The sequence below is a fragment of the Panthera tigris genome, chromosome X, assembly GCF_018350195.1.
Source record: "Panthera tigris isolate Pti1 chromosome X, P.tigris_Pti1_mat1.1, whole genome shotgun sequence".
Lineage (NCBI taxonomy): Eukaryota > Metazoa > Chordata > Mammalia > Carnivora > Felidae > Panthera > Panthera tigris.
This window is the reverse complement of record NC_056677.1, coordinates 111,985,175-112,008,519: the sequence shown is the minus strand read 5'-3', so window position 1 is coordinate 112,008,519 and position 23,345 is coordinate 111,985,175. Positions and strand designations below refer to the sequence as shown.

General features: G+C 46.3%; 1 protein-coding gene across 1 annotated transcript in view; it reads left to right on the top strand.

The window, feature by feature from the left end:
• Nucleotides 1-5,548: 5,548 nt before the first annotated feature.
• Nucleotides 5,549-23,345, top strand: part of MAP7D3 (MAP7 domain containing 3) — a 57,117-nt gene continuing 39,320 nt past the window's right edge. The window contains exons 1-2 of the mRNA XM_042974060.1: nucleotides 5,549-5,656; nucleotides 18,177-18,380. Coding sequence (XP_042829994.1) covers nucleotides 18,344-18,380 — 37 coding nt within the window. The 5' untranslated portion in view covers nucleotides 5,549-5,656; nucleotides 18,177-18,343. The remainder of the gene's footprint in view (nucleotides 5,657-18,176; nucleotides 18,381-23,345) is intronic.

The window sequence follows — 23,345 nt, the reverse complement described above, 5'->3', positions numbered from 1 at the left end:
AGGATTCTTTTTTTAATGTTTGGTTTATTAATTTTGAAAGAGAGAGAGAGAAAGCATGAGCAGGGGAGGGGCAGATATAGAGGGAGAGAGAGAGGGAGGGGCAGAGATAGAGGGAGAGAGAGAGAATCCCAAGCAAGCTCCACGCCATCAGCTCACAGCCTGATGCGGGGCTTGAACTCATGACCTGAGCTGAAATCAAGAGTCAGATGCTTAACTGGCTAAGCCACCCAGGCACCCTGTGCCTAGAATATTCTTTTCGCAGCCTGTCCCTCCTGCACCTTGGCCACCTAAAAATTTCCTACTTGTCCTTCAAGAGTCAACACAGCTATGTTTTTCTTCTGGGAAGTCTTCCCTGAGCCATCCCTTCTCCTTGCATCCCATCCTGGGTAGAAATTATCATTCAGGCCATTGTGGCACCAGCGTTACTCTCCTTCGGCCACCTTTCTGGACTCCTAGGAGAGATAAAAGTCCCCTTTTCAGGTTCTTTGTGTCCTAATGTATCAAGGGTAATGATTGGCCCTTGATACAAGTTGATGTAAGTGGAGGCCCAGTGCTGGAATCCTTGGGACTTAACAGTGGTAGTAGGGTTTCCAGGAGAGCCGAGGCTTGCTCAGACCACCCCGGGGATATAGGTAGGCCAGAATTCAAAGGAGCCTGGGGCACAGGGAAGTGGGAGACAGGCTTAGTTAACGAAAAGATACAACTCAGTTGAGTTTGGGGGCATCTGTAAGACTATACCCTTTCCCTAAGTGGCCACCAAATCTTTTATAATTTTTTTTTAGAAATGTTTATTTCTTTGTTTTGAGAGAGCGAGCGAGCACAAGTGGGGGAGGAGCAGAGAGAGGGGAAGAGAGAGAGAATCCCGAGCAGGTTCCGTGCTGCCAGCACAGAGTCCGACGCGGGGCTCAAACCCGCATACCGTGAGATCATGACCTGAGCTGCAATCAGGAGGCGGACGTTCGACCGACTGAGCCACCCAGGGGCCCCTCACCCTTCTTCTTGTGATGACGTGAGATAATTAAATGCCTAGCGATGAGACGCAGTGAGGTAAACGATGTAGGCGTTGCTACCCGGTGTTGGGGGCTACTGATCTTGTCAGGATTCGTCAGGAGGGATCACGTGCCTCTAGACTGTAGTTGACCATGGGTAACAAACTGTGGAAAGCAGAACTGAGGATGAGGAGACACACCGGTACTGTGATTCATAGACAGGCAGCAGTCACTCACAGTAGCCAGGAGAGGGAGATGTTTGGCATTTTGTGGGTTGCACCGTGATCTTGGTTTTGTCTGCACTTAGACAAAATTATGAAGCAGCCTTCTTCGAACTTACTCATCCTGGTCTTAGAGTAACCTTGGCAAACACTGATGTTCTGTAAGATTGTTCATGCCCAACAGGAGAATAACGGAGTCTACCTGTGGGTACCAAGCCAGCTTGTACTCCGGCTCAGCTGCGAGCCTCAGACCACTTCCTGGGTGACAGGGGCTGCTTCCTTTCTTTCTCTTTTGGCCAAGGACACATGAAGTCCAGCTACAGGACATTACTCCATGATACCCAGATTTCCCTACTACCCATCAAGATGGTTGTTTAGAAAACACAGTCTGCAGCCGGGCGGGGGTTAGTGCCTCCTGCTTGCTGCAGGATGAACTGTTGCATTCTCTGATATGCAAGTGACCGCACAGGAAGAGGTCAATATAGAAAGACGGGGAGGTTTGCATCGGCCAATGTAACACAAGCCATTACCAGAAACAAGTATCAGTAGCAGGTCTTAAAGTCAGGGGCCTAGACTATGAAACCCAGCGAACAAAATCACGTCCCAGGATCCAATCAAGTCTGTTCTAGACAAGCAGGTGGCTTTTTCCTTTAGCTTAGTCGCAAACTCTTCTGCTTGCTCTGTATTATTATTGACATAAGTGTAACAAGTAACATTTGCTGTAGCACAAACTCTCCCTTGGCTGGCTAGGAGGAAATCAAGGGCTAGGCAACTGTCTGTGACAACACTAGCTAATGAATCTAGACGACTTTGTTGGGCTTCCAGAGCAGAAGTGTGTCATTCATGACTTCTACTAGTGGCAGAGACAAGTTTGGGGCCACCTGTCTGGCTGCGTTACCCCCATTATGGAACTGCAGCTCCACGTGTAGGCGGAACAAGGGAATCAATTATCCCTCTTGCGAGTTCTCTTGAATAACCTATCTTTGCCTCGTTTGGGAGGCTTCTGGGTGTCTTTCTCAAGGTATAAGGCTGATAACTGCATAAGAAGTAGTACTCTAGTGAAGCACAGATTATATTAGCAATAAAACTATTATTTACCACTATAGGAATAAGCCAATTTGTGTCTCTCGAGATAGACAAATCCCTTTAGTGGAGTTAAACAGTCCGTGCAAAGCAGGTTGAAGAGGACAGACCATTGCAACCAGAAGATCCTCAATATCAGGGCCCACTCTTGATCGACTAGGACTTGCCGATAAGGGCTTCAGCAGCAGCATTTTGTTGATGTGAGGCCAAGGTCCAATTTTTATAAGACTGCCGGTCGGGGTTAACACTGGGAAGGAAACAAGTACCAGAAGGGACCTGTAAAAGGGAATCTACCTCCTGAGGTGTTGAAAAGAACAGCTATTCAATTTTTGTCAGCAGGGATAGGTAGGGGGTAACAGAGCCAGCAGTCAGTTCAATTCAGGGCAGTGGTTACAGAAAAAAACACATAAGAGGGTTTGGTGTTTTTCTTAAGAGGTAGAAGGAGACCTGAGGAGGCAAAAATAATCGGATGGAGACGAGGGATGTCACATTAGTGTTCTAGAGGGCATCAAAATAGAATAATAAGCAAGACGCGTAGAAGAATGAAGGAACAAAATGAGTGCTGAAGAATCAGAAAATTAATCTTGTTCTGTCGTCTTGGGCAGAAGCTGCCCACCTCTGAAGTCAGCAGCTTCTGGAGGATTCCTAAGAATCCCAGGCTTACGATCTCCAGGTGGAATGGATGTCTGCGAATCAGGATGAAGTGACATACATCTTGTAAGGTGGAAATCATGAACTCAGGGATCAATACCTCGGAGCTCTACTGCTATGACAGCTGTTAACGGTAGCCGATAAGGTCCCTTCTGTGAAGGCTCAAGAGCAGCTTTTCTCCAGCCTTTTCCAGAAGACAAAATACCCAGCTTGCAGAGCATGCAGAGGCTGTTTGGGTAGATATTTGGAAATGTGGCTTGCACCTGTTGGCGATAAAGCCGGAGGGATGGTATGAATGTCTCGCATGAGCTAATCATACCTGCTTATAATAAGGGTAGAATCTAAGGCTGGGGGGGGGGGTGGCAAGGGGTGAATTTCCCAAACACTTAGGGCTTATTATTTCACTAATCACTTTTTAAAGTTTATGTATTTATTTTTGAGATAGCGAGCAGGCGGGGAAGGAGCAGAGAGAGAGAGGGAGAGACAGGATCCCAAGCAGGCTCCACAGTCAGCGGAGAGCCTGACACGGGGCTCAAACTCACGAACCTTGAGATCGTGACCTGAGCTGAAACCAACAGTCAGATGCTTAACCGACTGAGCCACCAGGGCGCCCCCTCATTAATCCTTACTAATTCATGAGATAACTCGCCAGACTGAGAGGGGTTGACCTTATAGACATGAAAGCTAGCGGTAATACTTTAAGCTATAGAAAGTTTTAAGGTTTCTGAGAGCTTTGTTAGTTCTACAATCGGAGTTCCATTTATTCTCTTTACTTTTCATGAGGACTCTGGATGATAAGGACAGTGTTCTGGGTAAAAGAGAGACGTTTACAGAGCTCCTTAATAACAGTGCTGGTAAATGAGTTTCTCTGTCGCTAGAGAGATAAGTTGGAATGCCCCAGACTGGGAAAAAAAATGAAATCAAGATTGTATTTTTGCCACATTTAGGGCCTGTTATGTGTTGAATCGTGTGCCCCCAAAATTCATATGTTGAAGTCCTCACCCCCAGGACCTCAGAATGTGATTTTCTTTGGAGACAGGACCTTTGCAGATACAATTGGTTCAGTTAAGATGAGGTCATCAGGGTAGGCCCTAATCCAACATGACTATAGTGTCCTTACAAAAAGGAGAAATTCAGACACAGACAGGGAAACTAATGCGAAGAAACACAGGGAAAGGCAGCCATCTACAAGTCAAGGAGAGAGGCCTGGAACAGACCCTTCCCTTACAGCTTCAGAAGAAAGCAACCTGGGGTACCGGGCTGCCTCAGTGAGTAGAGCCCGACACCCTTGATCTCAGGGTGGTGGGTTCGAGCCCCATGTTGGGCGTAGAGCTTCCTTAAATCAATCAATCAATCAATCAATCAATCAATAAGTAAGTAAAGAAGAAGAAGAAACCAACCCTGCCTTCATCTTGATTTTGGACGTCTTGCCTCTACAGCCATGAGACCAACCCATTTCTGTCATCCAAGCTACCCAGTCTGTGGTACTCCATCACAGCAGCCCTAGCCCACTAATACAGGGCTGCACTCTCTGAGAGGAAACGCTTTAACCCACCCTGAAAACAAACAATAACCGGGCATATTTATAGCCCATTGAGGAGACATTTGTATAAAGCCTATTTGGAGGTGTTCAAAGGGCCCTCCAGGCTTTGGGTCGTGTCAATGACCCACTTGACAGTTTAACCAAGATGGTGCTGTTAGCTGGTACGGCACGTTTTGACACCTTTATCTTTTGGCATTTGGTAAATCTAGGCACAGATGACCAATGAGGCCATCTGAGCTGATTTAATTTCTGTGATAAGTTTCTATTTTAAGAGTAAATTTAAGCCTGTGAGAGCATATCCAGCTTGTCAGTTTGGGTTTTTGTTTCTCACGGATGAACAATTAACAAACGTAGTTGAATCAGCGTTCCTCAAGGGAGTCTCTACAAGGTCTGTGCAGCGTATGGATAGGTGCTTGCTGTTGTTTTTTGTTTGCTTGTTTAACAGAAGCCAACAGTTATGGGGTTTCCTTTCTCAGGCAAAGGAAGGAGGCCGGGTTCATAGCGTTGCAGCAACCTTACGAGAGGTAGGTAACAAGCTAAAAGGTGGTGAGCATTTTTTTTTTAATACAAAGCATGAAGAGCTCTGAAATTTAGTTAGAACTAGCCTCGCTGAAGTTTCCACATGTTTACCTGCTGCTGTTACAGCTCTTAAACCGGGGGGATGTTAAAGCAGGCGTGGCTGCTGGGTCTGACGAAAGACCGAAATAAGCAATGGGCCTCTGATGAGGGTCTCGGAGGAGGAGCTCGTAAAGCAGGACCCCGGGGGGCCTGGTCATGCTTTTTATGAACAAAAGGAGAGGTGGGATTGTGAATCTAGAATTCTGAACAATTTTGTGATAACGTTGTTATGTAGGTCTTTGTGCTTATACATAAATATGTTTCTTCTACCTTGAAAAATATTTGATCACTGAAATATATTCATGTATCACCTAGTCCTGGTCTACCTATGTCATAGTTCAGGCCGGGTCATAGTGGGTTGATGAGCACACAATAGGGCAGTCTGGGTGGGGCCTGGGTATACATACAGGCTTACCGCCTGGGACAGCTCAGACACCAGAGAAGAGCCTAGATGAAGACATCGGAAACCCACCTTCGTGGCGAGGCTCCGATCCAGAGAATTACCAACGTCCATTCACCCACCACGCAAGCAGTCCGGTCAGAAGAACAAGGTAATGGGAGGTGGGGTGGATGAGACACACAGAACAAGTAAGAGTGATCACCGAGCTAGGGCTTAGAGGTGAAACTCTCTGAAGAAGACTATTTCTTTACTATCTCTTTATTCATTTAGCCTATTTGTTCCAAAATGAACTGGAGATAGCTTACAAGGACTCATTCAATATAGTAATCTAAAAGAATCTTAAAGAAATACATAGAGGGCCAACGGATAAGGGTACTGAGCAGTTAAGCTAGTCCAGAAGCCAGGTAAAGATCCAGTTCTGACACTGGGTCTCAGGACAAACTAGCAGCAAAAGGGAGCATTTAAACTAGGGGAGAGACGGTTTCAAACGAGACGGTGGGCCTGGGCTTGGAAGGGAAAGTAGCACTTGTATGAGGGGGGATGAACTAACAATATTTCGGGCCAGGGTGAGCACTGATACCTTTGTGCCTAGAGCACACATGGTGGGGAGGAGCCTTGGGGATTGAATGGGGCTGGAGGGGACTTAGCAAGCCACATGGGGTCCTGAACGCCCCCAAAGGAGCAGGACTGGGCTCCATTGCAAAGGCTCAGCAGTTTACACAGGCCCTAAAGTGTGAAAAGCTGAGATATGCCTTAGAAAATGTGTTGAATAATAAGGTAAGTGATGCATCTTAATGTGACTACATCTAAATCCCTAGGTATGGGAACAAACAGAGATAAGTGTTTTTAACAAGGGTTACCTCGTTACTGTGATGTAAGAAGTCTGTGACACCACAGAATAGGAAAAAGGAAACTACACGGAGGTACCAGGGCAAGAAAGACTTCAGGAAGCTCCTAGTTAATAATGGCCCTTTTTATTTGCACCTGTTCCACCAGGGAAGGTTTTCAGAGGGAGAGATACGTTCCCGGACATTACATTCATGTGTCAGCACAAGGTATTCTCAGAGTGGATCAGGAACCCATGGGAGGAAGGAGCCATGATGCTTTCACTGTGAGGCATTGATGACCTAACAAACTAAGGACTCCCATTGGTGGAAGCTGGCCAATGGCTGCCTCCTTCTTAACACATCCTCGGTACAAGAGCCAATGTGCTTGATTCCCACCTCGGCACCCACAGTATAGGGGAGGACGATTAAGAGGAGTCTGGATGGCCCTCGAAATAGTGTTCTTTGTAAAACATTTCGAACTCCAATACTAAATCCTGCTCTGGGGGATGCAACGTAGGGTGGCAGAAGTCATCCCTGATAGCACTATGCACACATCAGCACAAAGTGCTTCCTGAGTGGTTCAGGGACCCAAGGGGAAGGGTGGGGAGGAGCCATGATGCCTCCTTTGTGACGTCTTGATGACCTAGAAAACTAGGGACTCCCATTGGTGGAAGCTGGCCAATGGCTGCCTCCTTCTCAATCACATCCTCAATAGAAGCAGCCAATGTGCTGGCTTGTCACATCAGCACCCATAGTACAGGGCAGGACTGTTAAGAGGATCGGGATGGCCCTAGAAGGTAGGGTTCCCCCTACCACAGAGAGCTCACACACTGAATCCTGCTCTAGGGGAGGCAATGCAGGGTGGCAGAAGTCATCCCTGACATCACTATTCACAGGTGAGCACAAGGTGCTCCCTGAGTGGCTCACGGAGCCATGGGGGGGGGGGGGCGGAGGGGGCAGGGGTGGAACTATGATGCCTCCTTTGTGACGTGTTGATGACCTAGGAAACTAAGGACTCCCATTGGTGGAAGCTGGCCAATGGCTGCCTCCTTCTCAATCACATCCTGAGTAGAAGCAGCCAACGTGCTTGATTCCCACCTCAGCACCCATAGTATAGGGGAGGACTGTTAAGAGGAATAGGGATTGCCCTCGAAAGTAGTGTTCCCCCTATAGTATTTCGAACTCACACACTGAATCCTGCTCTGGGGAAGGTAATGCAGGGTGGCAGAAGTCATTCCTGACATCACTATTTACACGTCAGCACAAGGTGCTCCCTGAGGGCCTCTGGGACCCAAGATGGGGGAGGAGCCAAGGGCCTCCTTTGTGCTGTGTTGATGACCAAGAAAACTAAGGACTGCCACTGGTGGAAGCTGGCCAATGGCTGCCTCCTTCTTAATCAGATCCTCAGTAGAAGCAGCCAATGTGCTGGCTTGTCACATCAGCACCCATAGTACAGTGCAGGACTGTTAAGAGTTCAGGATGGCCCTAGAAGGTAGCGTTCACCCTATCACAGAGAACTCACACACTGAATCTTGCTCTAGGGGAGGCAATGCAGGGTGGCAGAAATCCCTGACATCACTATTCAAACATCAGCACAAGGTGCTCATTGAGGGGCTCTGGAACACACAGGGGAGGGGGGCGGTGGAGCCATGATACTTCCTTTGTGACGTGTTGATGACTTAGGAAACTAAGGACTCCCATTGGTGGAAGTTGGCCAATGGCTGCCTCCTTCTCAATCACATCCTCAGTAGAAGCACCCAGTGTGCTTGATTCTCACCACAGCACCCATAGTATAGGGCAGGACAGTTAAGAGGAATCTGGATGGCCCTCGAAATATTGTTCCCTGTATAACATTTCGAACTCACACACTAAATCCTACTCTAGGGGAAGCAATACAGGGTGGCAGAAATCCCTGACATCACTATTCACACGTCAGCACAAGGTGCTCCCTGAGTGGCTCATGGGGCAGGGGGAGCCATGATGCCTCTTTTGTGATGTGTTGATGACCTAGGAAATGAAGGACTCCCATTGGTGGAAGTTGGCCAATGGCTGCCTCCTTCTCAATCACATCCTCAGCAGAAGCAGCCAATGTGCTTGATTCCCACCTCAGCACCCATAGTACAGGGGAGGACTCTTAAGAGTAATCTGGATGGCCCTCAAAATAGTGTTCCCTGTATAACATTTCAAACGCAAACACTAAATCCTGCTCTTAGGGAAGCAATGCAGTGTGGCAGAAGTCATCCCTGATAGCACTATGCACACGTCAGCACACAGTGCTCCCTGAGTGGTTCAGGGACCCAAGGGGAGGGGTGGGGAGGAGCCATGATACCTCCTTTGTGATGTGTTGATGACCTAGGAAATGAAGGGCTCCCATTGGTGGAAGCTGGCCAATGGCTGCCTCCTTCTCAATCACATCCTCAATAGAAGCAGCCAATGTGCTGGCTTGTCACATCAGCACCCATAGTACAGGGCAGGACTGTTAAAGGGTCAGGATGGCCCTGGAAGGTAGGGTTCCCCCTATCACAGAGAACTCACACACTGAATCCTGCTCTAGGGGAGGCAATGCAGGGTGGCAGAAGTCATCCCTGACATCACTATTCACAGGTGAGCACAAGGTGCTCCCTGAGGGGCTCTTGGCGCCACAGGGGAGGGGGTGTGGAGCCATGATGCCTCCTTTGTGACGTGCTGATGACCCAGAAAACTAAGGTCTACCATTGGTGGAAGCTGGCCTATTGGCTGCCCTTCTACTTTGTCACCAACACTATCAGCAACCAATGTGCTCCTCACCACCAGATGCTTTCCAAATCATAGGGTCAAGCCATTAGGAGGAATAGGGGTGGTCTTGGAAGGTAGTAGTCCCATTTCCACCAACTAGACCTCATCTTTGGTGAAAGACCTGCACGGGTAGCATTTGTCATCCCTGATATCACTATTCATATGTCAGCAACAGGGTACTCTCTGAGTGGCGGAGGGATCCATGGTGGGGAGGAGCCATGATGCCTCCATTGTTGGGTGTTGATGGTCCTGCAACCAAGGCTTCCCATTGGTGGATTCTTCCCAAGGGCTGCCTCCCCCTGCATCATATCCCCTGTATCAGCAGCCAGTGTGCTTGTTTACCACCCCAGCACCTCAAATCATAAGGTCTGGCCATTTAGACAAATAGAGGTCGCCTTGGAAGGCAATGCTCCCCCATGACACCTCCACCTCCACACAGTACAATCCACCCTGGGGAAGGAATTCAGAGGATTCCTGAAGTCATCCCTAACATTACTATTCACACGTATGACCAAGGTTCTCTCTAATTGGCTGAAGGGACCAATCAGGGGTAAGAGCCAGGATGCCTCCACTGTAGGGTGTTGACTGGCCTCTCATTACATATTCCCATTGGTACAAGCTGAGCCAATAGCTACCCTCCTACTTAATAATAGAGTCTCTCTGCCAACCACAGTGGGGGTTTGTGTCAGATCTAAAGGTGAAAAGGTCTCTCCCCCATTACCACTCCCCTGAGTATACAAAAAGCCTAAGTGGGTTTTAATGAAGGGATTATTATATCTTGAGACATTAAGTGATAAATGTCGCTGAGAGTTTGTGGAATAGGAAAGACAGTATTGCACAAAATGGGAAAGTAATTTTTAAACCTTTCCACCTAATTATATGTAAATGTATATAATATATGATCTATATAATTTATATATTATATAAACATATAATGTAAAAACATTGCCAGTCAGAAAAGGTATGGGTCTTTTCCTGACCCCATTTGAATCTGTTGAAAGGGATTTTAATTTCCTTTTGGGATATATATATGAACTGGGTCGTGGTTGCTATGGAGATCTCAAAGCTCATCCTAACTTCTCCGTGGTTATGTCTGAAATTATGTCTTTGGGGAGATTCAAATTATGAGAATGAGGACTGTGGGTGTCTGCCTCTCAAGATGCCACTTGTTATCAGCTACCCTCATCTACTAAACTAGAAAGACTCATAGATTCCCAATCTTAATAGATGATTACATTTCATAGTAGATCTTTTATCCTGTCAACCATCCTGAATAACACACCAAATTAATTTGGGGGCATAAATGGATGTGCTTTTTAGGAGAGTTTGGCTCTATTTTCAGCTGTGAATTATGCATTAGTAAGAATTATTTGGACAGCATTCATCATCATTTCCGAAGTTAATGAAATTCCATTACACTTCAGTACATTTTCATTTCACCCAGTGGTAAATTAATTCTCCCTCACTCTTTCTGTCTCTGTCTCTTGCTGCTCTTTTGCATCATTTACAGTAGTTACAGAGTGGGAACAGGGAGAGGCTTCCTAAGTAGAATAAGTTAAATAAGGGCCAGGAAAGACAGATGTTACTGATTCCCTCTATAATGGTGATGTGCTCTATAACTCAATGCCAAGATGAGCAAGTCTGCTTGTTTTCACAGCTGTCACTGCTGTTTCCACTGCTCAAGAATTCAGGGCAGGGTCTGGGTTCTGGGACGTAGCTGGGCTACAACCTAGAAGTCTGGCATACATCTCCTCTGCTTAACACGCAGCTCACAAGTGTTGTGAGCTGCCCCAGGCAGTGCGTGCCACCCAGTCACATCGATGAATAGATGGCTTGACCTGGGGGAGCTCCGTGGGCAAAAGAGAAGGCCAATAGCATTGCCAGGTCCAGCTTTGCCCCACCCAGGAGAAGCGAACCTGGAGCTCTCCTAGGTGCTGGATGTTCACCTTTCATTGTCATTGGTCTCATCCTTCCTGGTCCCACCCTACTTCCAACCTAGTCATGGCTCAAGCCAAATCCTGCTCCCACAGGTCCCCTGCCCAGTGGCCAATAAATCCCTTCTTCTGTCTGGCTCTCTAGCAACTGACCAAGGTGCACCCTGGAAGCTGCTTTGACCCCCACTCACAGGAGGCTCTGCCTGTTTCTAGACTCTTCTTCCAGCTAATAGTACACAGGTTGAAAGGGAATTCTGGCTCAGAACTCAGAAAGAGCAGGGTTGGAGTGCCTTGGACTTCCATGGGAACACTGCCAAGTTCTGTACCAACGTGAGTCCTAGTTTCCACAGCATGAAATGGAGATAATATCTCTCTCACAGACTCATTATAAGCAAGATATGAGATAATGTATGGGAAAGTATGGAGCTCGGGGCCTAAAACGTGGTAAATGACTGTTATTATGATTATTACTGGCTCATTCTAATGATGTTCGCTGACTGCTTTCTGATTTCCTGCACCTTTTCCCTTCAGTTTGCTGTTACGCACAGCCTCCTGCCCATCCCCCACGAGGCTTAGAGGGGGAATGGGAGGCACTAAAGTATGGCAGTTCCAGCACCACTCACACTAACACCCCCAGCTTCCCAGTCTAAGCCAGTCTAGGCCCACCCTAAGCAAACCATTTGCTTCCTTCTCCATTCCTTCCTTTCATAAGTTATCCCAGACAGCTTTGCTTACATTGACTATTTGGAGGTTGGCATTCTGCCTACAGAAAGTGAGGGAAGGGTAGGGCTTCTATCTGTTCCATTCAGCCCAACACTGAACCCTGTCAGGCACTGTGCTAGGCAAAGAAATATTTATCGAGCACCTATTCCATCTCGGGCACCACACTAAACACTAAAGATTTCATGATTGGCAAAGTTAGACATGGTCCCTGATCTCACAGAACACAGTCTACTAGGGGAGGAAGATATTAATAAAATAGACATGTTAATGATTTAACAACTCCAAACTAAGATAGGTGCTCCTAAAAAGGTGCTCACCTTTTTGCCATAAAGGTGAAGCAGCTCATGAAGCTTTGGGTCAACTTTAGGGCACTTCATCTGAATAGGCCCCTGTAAGTGCTGGGAGATGCTGGGAGTCAGAGTGTTCTAGATGGAGAGAGATATAGATATGAAAGTCACCCTCAAGATGATGCAGGACTTGGAACAAAGAGGAAGGTCATCTCCAGAGTGTTTACTGATTTAATTATATAAGTAATAGGTGACATATTATCAACTTGCAGCCTTTGGGCAGATGTGTGTCTCATCTAAGAAACAGAATGGAACCTTCGAATCATTTATAGAGGGAAAGGGCTCCAAGTTCCTAAATATCAAAACCATACAAAAACAAGTCTGTTTCCATGGGCGAAAAAGTCCTCAATCAATCAATTCTGTCAGAGCAATTAGAAATGATCCCAGTCAGATGGATTGTTTTCTGGTCGATGGTATTCGGCCAAACTAACCGGAATGAAATCAACCAGCTGGCAATCCCATTGATTGTACAATCATCGGTCATTTTTCTAGTCCAAAAAAATGACCTTCACATGAGCAATTCAGGCATGTAATAACAACACAGACTCTTGCTTATGTACAGTAGTCATCGCTTTGGATTACCCTTCAGCTTGATTTAGTTGCCCTGTGTAACACAATGTATATTTATTCAGATTATTTGGTGTTCTCTATTTCAATTAACTCCAGACAGGTCCCCTCTAGAGGTAAAAGACAGCAGAAGTTTATTTACCTACATTAACCAAATTGGCAGGTAGTCAGGCAAACAGAACCATGGCAACCTCTGTCTAGAAAGCTGCCCAGAGCTCACGAGCCAGGAGGGTGATTTGAGTCAGGTGGAGATAAGAGCGTAACCTTGACTGTAATTCATAGTTGTCAGGGAAATGGCAGAACTGGGGAGGTGCCCTATTCTTGCTGAAAGCAGAAGCCATTAATGTGGGGAAGTAATTAGTATTGATTGAGAAAGGTACAGTAAATCCTGGGACCACGTGCATCCCCTTATCAGGAGATGGTTTCCAAGGGTCACCAATCCCAGGAAGCTCAGATTGTTGTGACTAATTTGGAACTCGGTAAATCTGTACATAAACCTGAGGACTAAAAGGCTGCATGATGCAGTCATTAGAGGGACCATTGAATTCGACCTGGCTCCCAGAGGCTCTGCAAAAGGAGAATTACACCAAATGGTCACAAGGTCTCTCCCTCTGTCTCTCTCTCCCTCTTCCTCCCCCACCCCTGCCCCGCCAATTTCACAAACTCCTCCCTACTAAAAACAATCTACAAAAGTGATCAATTTCTTAAAATTGAAAGGAGACATGTATTCTCCCGAGGGGCACCTGGCGGGCTCAGTTGGTACAGCATGCGACTCTTAATCTCAGGGGTTGTGGGTTTGAGCCCCTTGTTCTGTGTAGAGATTACTTAAAAATAAAATCTTAAAAAAAAAAAAGTAGGTTTCTAAAGTATGTAATTCTAATAGAAAGAATGTCAAATAAACTCCCCACCTTTGGACCAGGCTTCAGGCTGAGACCAGGAACTTAAGTGTTTCTCCAGAGTTCATTTCATTCTGGAATGATTTAGTCACTACATGACACGTGGTCACTACTGTTTTTAGCTATTGCCCCGGTCAGGACCCTGCTTATAACAATACTTTCTTTCACCCTGGACAAGAAAAAGTCCATTCTAGACAAGAGACCAAATTAGTACACATTTTCATCCTGCTGTCCTTGAAGATTTCTCCTCTCACCAGCAATGTAGGAGAGGTGCAAATAGCCTGCGTCCTTGCCAGCATTTTGATAGTATCAGTTTTGTTTTTGCTTTGTTTCTATTTGAACCATCCCGATTCGGTATGCGGTGGTATCTCACTGTGGCTTTAATTTGCATTTCCCTCATGACTAATGGGGTCAAGCATCTTTTCATATGCGTATTTACCAGCATTATGCCTGACACATAATAATTGCTACCTGCCAAGATTTCAGGTGGTTTCTACCCTCTTCTTCCCAAATGCGCGATTTTTAACAGAGGCCATCCAGAGACCAGATCTTACCTCCCCGCTGGGGGTTTTAAGTAGCTGTCACGTGCTGTAGGAGGAAGGCCTTGGGGAGCCAGGGAGACAAAGGGGTGTCTCTGAAAGTTCTCAAACACCACACCTTGTACGGGAGCACAGACTGCTGGTAGTAAGAACTGTCCTAATTCTAAAAGTTCTTTTCAGTACTAAAAATTCTTCCCAATTCTAGCTTCTCTGGATTAAACACACACACACACACACACACACACACACACACACACACACACACACACGCACGCACACACGCACACGCGCGCGCAGTTTTCTCTTTTTAATTAAACAGTTGTTTCCGTCAGCTGGATTGGAAGGTGGCTTGTAACCAGAACTGCCCATGCCGGGCTGGCTGCGTTATTACAGTTATGATTCATATCAAATGAGATGAGAACATTTACTATCTTTACAGCCTCCCTTCACACTCTGAAATCAAGTCTCTATAGTTTCTCATTTCTTTTGCTGTTTAACAAGAAAAAAGCAACTTGATTCTTGAAGCCTGGAACCTGATTACATTTTGACTCACTCAATATTTATTGAGTATCTAAAACATGCTAAAACTAGGCTAGACAGCTGGGGGGGCGGATTTCATGAAATATGGACCTAATCTCAACCCCAGGAGGGCAACCTGTGGTCAGTATACCTTGGGCTTACTTCAGGAAACAGCGGAAAATTCTGCTGGTCGTCCACGCTTGGTACATGGGGCCGAGGCATGAAGCAAGGCTCCTTAAAAAAAAAAAAAAAAAAAAAAAAAATAGGCCTTTTTCTTTTTTTGAGGACCCTCTGAACACAAAGTTTCCTTTAGTCCCCGACTCACTTCCTCATTGTAACAGCATTCTGTGCTTGTGTTTAACTATTTCCTGTCCACATTTTCCAAACGGCCTTGTTTCTTATTCTCTGCCTTATCAAGAACTACAGGGAGACAGCATAAAATGTTATATAAGCCTTAGCCTGTATTCTTAGCCTAAAGAACCTAAAGAAGTCAAAAGGGTGGGGAGAGGTGGGGCAAGAGTAACATTACTATTGTGAATATTTTGTTCAACTTACAGAACTATGTACCTAACAGATGAGAGATCGATGACAGATAGATGCTCTTGTTTAAGGGAGCTCTCCACCTAATCGATAATTTAATGGAAGTTGGACGAGATTATATTTGACAGCAAACACTGGAAGGATGTCCATCCCTTCCAGTGAATAATTCTGTGCATGCTTGTGTATTACTGAAGAGAATTTCATGTGAGCGAGGAAGGTTTGAATCACTTACCTACACAGTCAGTTCTTAATTATCCATGTTAACAGAGGGAAGCAATTGCTCTGATAAGCTGAAACAACAGATAATCAAAAATTCTTCTCCTTAATTAGTCACCTGTCCTCCTACAGTCTGTCTCCCCCTCCGCCCGCGCCCAGCAAACGTTTTTTGTTGTGAACCAGGGAAAATGTTTTCCCGGGGTAATCTCTCCCCCTACAGGCAACTAGCCTACCAAACTGTTCGATCAGTTCCCCGAGGAGAGGCTCCTACACTCGTTTCGGGCGGGGTCGGTGGGGGGCTGGCGAGGAGCGACTCTTCCTCTAGCTGGAAATGGGCACGTCCACTGGCCAGCGTGCACCCGCGCACCTCCTGCTTCCGGTACTGGCGCATCCGGGAGGCCAAGGGAGGAGGCGGGACCGGGTAGTGATCAAGGGCTGGGAAAGTCAGGGGGAGCTGTGGGACTCTGGGTAAACTGCTCCCTGAGCCTCAGCTTACTTAGTTGTGAATGGGGATCACAATGAATACCTCATTGACCTTTTGTCAGACGTGAATGAGATAATGCAAAGCCCCTGGTGACGTCAGCCATTTTATCATTATCATTATCATTATCATTATCATTATCATTATCATTATTATTATTGACTGTGCCAAGAACAATTATTACAAGAGTAAATGGATCCCCTCAACTAGGAGCTGTGAGCTTGCTGCAGGTGATTTATTATAATCGTACTAAAAACTTCTGATTGTCGAAAACACATTCTAGCAGATGCAGGTTACCCCGCAATAACCTTTGCTTTCATTCTCATTCTGATAACCCTGGCCGGCAGAGGAAAAGGTAAGATTACACCTGGTGCCCTGGGAGCCCCGGCACGCCCCCAAGGGTGGGAATGTCTCTCCGGAAATTGAGATTCCCTCGCTGGGAGCCTCAGGGGGTCCCGATGAGCACTTCATTCAGCACGGAGCACCCTGTAGCGCTTAAAGCTCCGGGAAGCGGGTAAGCGTCCGCTCCTCCCGGTTTCCGGTCAGACCACCCTCTCTTCCCCACCGGAATTACTCAGGCTTCCTTTAAATTTGTAAATATCGTTCATTACATCTCCAAACCTTGCTCCCGGCCTGGGAGCTATTCTCTTCGGAAGGTGATTTTGCAAATAATGTAACCTCATCCATTCTGGGTGGACTTTATCAGACCAGCTTTCGGAATTCTGGGACCCGTCTACTGTCACCGCTGCCTACGTTAACTACCTGTGTGACCTTGGTCAAAACACTGGTCCTCTGTACTATGAAATGGGTTGCCCTAGAAATTCTCTGAGGCTGGTTCCTTCCTGCTGAGACCTTCCAGGGTTCTAGGATTCCAGTCGGGGAGGGGAGAGCGTGGAAAAGGACACGCACAGGCACCATTTGAAGGAGGCCCGAGATGGCTCACGTGTACTTAATAATACTGCCCAGAGAAGCTGTTCTCCTAACCTCATTTTAGGCAAAGGGAGAGATTGGCCTGCAGAAACATCGCAAGATTTAACGTATCTGTGAAATCCCATATATTATCTGATCACTAACATGATTTCTGGTACTTTTTCCCTAGGCCTCCACAGAGGGACCAGACCTTGCCCAGAGGCCATGCTCCCTTTCCTCACTAGGTGGCAGCAACACTTAGTTTTGCCCAATAGAAAAAGGGTCCGTTGTCCCTTGTATGACTAGCTCAATCGTCTAATGTTTGATTGGGGAGCATCCCCACGCCTTTCGTTTCGATTTCTGTTTGTATTTTCCTGAACAGCTAGTAATTGAAAATAATGGGACCGATTTCAGGAGGAAAGCCAGAAAAGAACCAAAGCGGTAACTGAGTAGGACCCTTTAATTTGTACAGGGTGAAACAGCTCTGGCCAAGGTCATACAGGTAGGTGAAGTGGCAGACTAGGAACTAGAACTCCGGTCACTTAAGTCTCAATCCCAATCTCTTCCACGCTCCTTCTTTGGGGAGGTAAATATGCCCAATGGTTTCATTTAGCAACTGTACGCCCTGAGGCAGATTGGTGAACCTCTCTGGACCTGGAAGGAGTTCCTCATCTGTAATAAGGCCGTAATAATAGTATCTACTTCCTAGGATTTTACAAGAATTAGGGACCCGGAGTGCCTGGCTGCCTCAGTCGGTGGAGCATGTGGCTGTTGATCTCAGGGTTGTGAGTTGAAGCCACAAGTTGGGTGTAGAGATTACATAAGGAAGTTTAAAAAAAGGAATTACAGACCATGTGTGGAAGGGACAGAGAAGCACGTCACACTCAGGGAGATGTATCACAGGCAGGTGTGTCACACACAGGTATGCCTGAAGACATTTTGTTCCACAATTTCCCACAGCGGAGCCTGATACAACACACTATGTACACAGTTTTCCTTCTCCCCACACAGGGCAGTGCATGCATTTAAAAAAAAATTAATGTTTATTTTTGAGTGGGAGAGAGACAGAGTGTGAGCAGGGGAGGGTCAGAGAGACAGGGAGACACAGAATCCGAAGCATGCTCCAGGCTCCGAGCTGTCAGCACAGAGCCCGACGCGGGGCTCGAACTCACAAACCGCAAGATCATGACCTGAGCCGAAGTCGGACACTTAACCGACTGGACTGAGCCACCCAGGTGCCCCAGCGCATGCGTTTTTTAACATAAAGCAATAAAGCTAGCCTCAGGAAATCAGGAATGGGAGAGGATATTCAAGGCCTCTTTCAAAGCTAACCGTCTCCCAACAGTCTCTGATTCCGGTATGGAGGTGAACTGTGTCTAACTCCAGTCTCTCCCATAGGGAAAGAAGGACGAGGCGGCTGCTGCTTCGGTTATTACCTTCACCTCCATCCCTCACCCGCTACGGTAAGACAACGGTAAGACCTGCGACAGTGGCGCAGGGGCTTGCTCACAAGACGAATCTCTGAGTACCACACCCAATCTAGTTCATCCGACTCCATTTGAAACATGCAGAAGACTATCAGATCCGAGGACATCAACACAGGTAAGCCTCAACTTTCTCCTTCCAGCGCCATTGATTGGGGGCGAGAGCACTGCATTTGTAAATATAGTGAAATTGTTCTTAGGATACACACTATTGAGTCTCTCCAGAGAGCCTAGGGCCGGGCTGGGTCATGTGTGGCCTGTTAGAGTCCTAGAGAGTGACTGGAGCTAAATTAAATCCAAACGATGATAATGCCTGATGTTGATAAAGTGTCTACACGTTTATACAATGTTTTGTCTACTCTTCACAAAGCACTTTGGGATTGTGGTCTCATTTGATCCTGGAAACAACACTGGAGTCAGTGTGGCAGATAAGTTACCATATCATAAATGAGAGTATGAGAGGCAGGACAAGATCAAGCACAAAGATCATTGAAATCAAACACACACGAATTCATATCGCTGTGTGCCTCTGGGCAAGATAAAAATATTTCTAAGCCCCAACTTCCTCACCCACAAAATGGGGATGATAACAGTGTCCACTTCAAGGGTTGTTGTGAGGATTAAATGAGATGATGCATGATGCATGGAGGCAAAGGGTCTTGAGTCAAAAATGTCCCTTATCTTTCTTCAATCAGTGACAGTTTGTTGGCGACAGAAATCAGAACAGGCACCCCAAGCCCAGTGGGCCAAATGTTCAAATTCAAGCACGCAGACACATAGATCTACAGTTAGATTTTTCTTTGTGAAACGGCAGGCTTTTCTTCAAAGCCCAAATCGCCTTTTTGTTCATGATGGGAAATTCACAAGTGAAGCCCCAGCATTTTATTTGGTGAAGTGCTTGGGACAGTCACACCCCATGTGAGGCTTTGTTAGATTTTAACACAGAAACTGTTCGTCCTGTTCTGTATTTTCATGGTCACTTCTGCTCCAAGACACTGAGTAGGAGGAGGAAGTCAGAAAAGGGCCAGGAAAGGTCTAACACTGGCAAGGGGTGGGAAAGGAAGTTTCAGGCAAGAGTCCCAAGTTCCTCTTCTATGCCTCGACAGAACACTTAAACACTCATTTTCCCAATGATATAGCCTCTCATCACTGGGGACACACAAACACAGTCAACTGGTGGTATTTCTCTGGAAAGCAATCTGGTTTGAGAGCTCTTTCTGTGTTTCCTTCCATTTTTGAGAACATATTCCAAGGAAACCACCCCAAAAGGGGTGTGAGGGTGGGAGGGTGGTAAGCTATGGAAGATTTTCCAAGCCCCACTGTGTATAATGGTGACAAACTGAAAACAACCCTCATGTTCAATAATGGCAAAGTATCTAAAAAAGAAGTAGAGTCTACTGACCAGATGGAATGTTCTTTGGGCAGTAAAAGGGTAAGTACTGGGTCTGTGTTAAGTGAAAAAAGGAGATGACAATGTGGTATGGACACAAATGTTACAACTATGTAAACCTGAAGTATAACATGGACGTGAATATAAAGGAAGGAGAATGTTTAGTGGCTAGAACGTGTTCATTCAGTTGTGTATAGCTCTTGCCACTTTATAGACCTTGTCTGGTTTGATCTTCCTGGCAACTAATCATCTTGTCAATTTCCACACACAACATCGCCCTGCCCCGTGCCAGGATTCTCATCCGGATTGTGTTATGATGGCATTTTTTAAATTACTGCTTTCGAAGTTTATTTATTTTGAGAGAGACAAAGACAGTGCAAGTGAGGGAGGGGCAGAGAGAGAGGGAGGGAGAGAGAATCCCAAGCAGGCTCTGCGCTGCCAGCCTCAGGCTGTGAGATCATCGCCTGAGCCGAAACCAAGAGTTGCATGCTTAACCAACTGAGCCAACCAGGTGCCCCCTTTTTTATTACTTTTTAAATGTTTATTTTATTTTCTTTATTTTTGGGAGAGAGAGAACACATGCGCACATGCAGGGAAGGAGCAGAGCGGAGAGAGAGATTCCCAAGCAGGCTCAAACTCTCAGCCCAGACCCCCTGAACCGTGAGATCATGACCTGAGTGGAAATCAGGAGTCAGATGCTCAACCAACTGAGCCACCCAGGCACCCCGGAAGCTAAGTTTTAAATCTCACCCTCTCAAAATCAAGTGTCTTTGAGCTCTCAAATAAGTCACAGTTTTGAGTTTTTCTCTCTCTGGTGCTTCTGAGAATCCCAGCTCAGCATGCTCACTCCAAAGTATTCCTTAGCTTGTTTTGAAAGGTATGGTGCAAAATGCCACCGGAGAAAAATATAACTGACTTTTCCTATTTTAAAACAATACACAATTCAAAATATTATGTTACTATCATTCATAGTTCCATGAATTTTGGAGACCATACTGAAAGTGCTTCCTTTCTACCACACCCAGAGAATTGGCAGAGATGACGGGGAGTGGGAAATGTACTGAGAAAGAATTTGGAACCGTGCACAGATAGTGTAAGTGAAAAATGTTGAAATTCTGTGCTGTGACATCCCCAAGGCTGAAGGGAAACTTGAATCTGCTTTGGTTTCAGTTAGCGTTCAAACAACCTTATGGTGGAGGAACTATGTCCCCTAAGTGCGAGCTGTCCTTCGGGGCTGGGTGGAGTGCAGTGTTGAGCCACGTGACCTGGGTTAGCCCCAACAGACCTGAGGTTCTTCAAGGCCCTTGTCTTTCTCCTAAGAGAACTGTTCTCTTCAGGGCACCTGGGCGGTTCAGTTGGTTAAGCATCTGACTCTTTTTCTTTTTTTTTTTTAATGCGGTACCTATTTTTTTAAGTTTATTTTGAGAGAGAGAGAGCACGCTGGGGGTGAGATCAAGCCCCGCGTCAGGCTCTACATTGACAGCGCTGAGCCTGCTTGGGATTCTCTCTCTCCCTCTCTCTTTGCCCCTCCCCCACCCACGCTTTTCCTCTCTCTCTCAAAATAAATATTAAGAAAAAAAAGAGAGAACCATTTTCTTCTTGCAAGATCTAATAAGGCCGTGTCCATTTGCAAGAAATGAGGAGAGTGCGAGCATCCTACTGGCTACAATCTATGTTTGGGCTATAGCTACTCCTGCCTTGTGCCTTCCCTAGGAGGACATGTGCCTGCAGGCAGGGGACAGGGTCTGTGACTGCAAGAGGGAACAGACCCTACCCTGTCCCCTTCTGAAACAGGCCTTCTCCTCCCTTACAGCAGGGGGGAAGCAGAGAAGAAAGGAGGGTGGGGAGCAGCGACACAAAGCGTAGTGATTCTGTGAGGCTTCAGTATTCTGGTTTACAAGATTTCAAGTGTATGAATGATTCCTGTGTTCGTCTCCCCCCAAACAAGCCTCTTTGTTAGACAGTTAAGCACAATTATTATTCTTTGCATGAAAACTTGATCTCTTGTCTCTGACTGCAAACCCCTCTTCCAGCATCTAAGCTCCAAAATGCTTATTCTCTTGGTCTCCTCGTCTTTATTATCCTATCACCTTGTGAAACATCTCTAGCCCTCTGGCCACAAACGAAAGAAAACTTATATAATGACAGCATTTCTCCCAGCACCAATTTTCTTCAAATGAAGAAAGCGTCGAATTACCTATTCCAATCTGCACCCTGTGCTACGTTATCATTGTTAATAGCATTCGGCATTTTAGGGGATAATTCTACTGGCCTCATGGCGTAATTGGCAAGCATAAGTGAGACAGTGTGAAAAAAGCATGTAACTCAGTGTATATTGAGAATGGAACCTGATCCTTTATATCAACAAAACAGGTTTTTTTAATAGGTAGTATTTTATTTTTTTAATGTTTATTAATTTTTGAGAGACAGAGTGTAAGTGGAGGAGGGGCAGAGAGAGAGGGAGACACAGAATCCGAAGCAGGCTCCAGGCTCCGAGCTGTCGGCACAGAGCCCGACATGGGGCTCGAACTTGCCGCGAGATCATGACCTGAGCTGAAGCTGGACCCTTAACTGATTGAGCCACCCAGGCGCCCCATCAACAAAACAGTTTTAAGCAACTGTTATTATGCTCATTTTACAGACGAGGAAACTTAGGGTCAGTATCGAATAGCATTTAAGTGGCAGGACTGGGACCCAGGCCACCACACCATAATGGGTAAAGGGGAATGTTTGGGGACTCAACAAGTTAGCCAATCTGTTACTCTCCTAGCCAGTTAGTTACTAAATTTTGAAAGCTTATATAATGACAGCATTTCTCCCGGCACCGATTTTCTTCAAATGTCATTTCCTCCTTCTATAAACGGGCTGCGCACATCCCTGACTCACATTTGAACAAAGTCATTTCACATTTTGAATTTTCTTTCCCCTGCAGTCAGCCCTATGGCAATGCCACAGGCCTGGGGCCAAATGCCAGCTCATAGTGGAGGATGTGTGAATGCCATAGGCGAAGAAAATAGCATGAGACTAACAGACAGTGGTCCCCAAAGTGCAATCTTACCCAGAGTTTCCCCAGCAGGCTGTGGATTAAGATATAAATGACATATGGAGATGTCAGGCCTGCTGTGGCCCATGTTCCTGTCAAGTGCGCGCACTGGGTCATTTTTAATCATGCAAACGCTGCCGAGCAGGCTTCCCAAATATTTCTACAGAACTAAAATTGAAATCAGTGTTTTATTTGTCACACCTTCCTTCTGAAGTCAGACTCATCTGCAGTATCCCACTGTACACACATCCAGAAGGAACCAGAATTTGGCACACACACCCTCCTCCTCCCAGAAAAAAAGAACTGGTTAGTTCCAGGAGACTGAACAGTTCCTCCTGGGTATGTTTCAGTTGAATTAATCATCCCCAGGCATAATAATAAATATCACCACCAACAACACAAACCCACTACGGAACACCGTGCGGAGTTCTGAGGATAACACGTGTGAAAATTTACCATCCGATAAATAGCAACCGTTTATGCAGCCGGGTGGTAAGAGCTGCTTCTTCCAGGAAGCCTCTCGGGTTACGCTGCTGCTTGGTCACTTCCCCCATTCCCACACCCACCCCCAGATTCAAATAGCAATTGGGATTTTGCTACTCTTCTTACCCTTGGTGTAGGCTGCCACGCACTGTTTTTAGCGGCCCTCA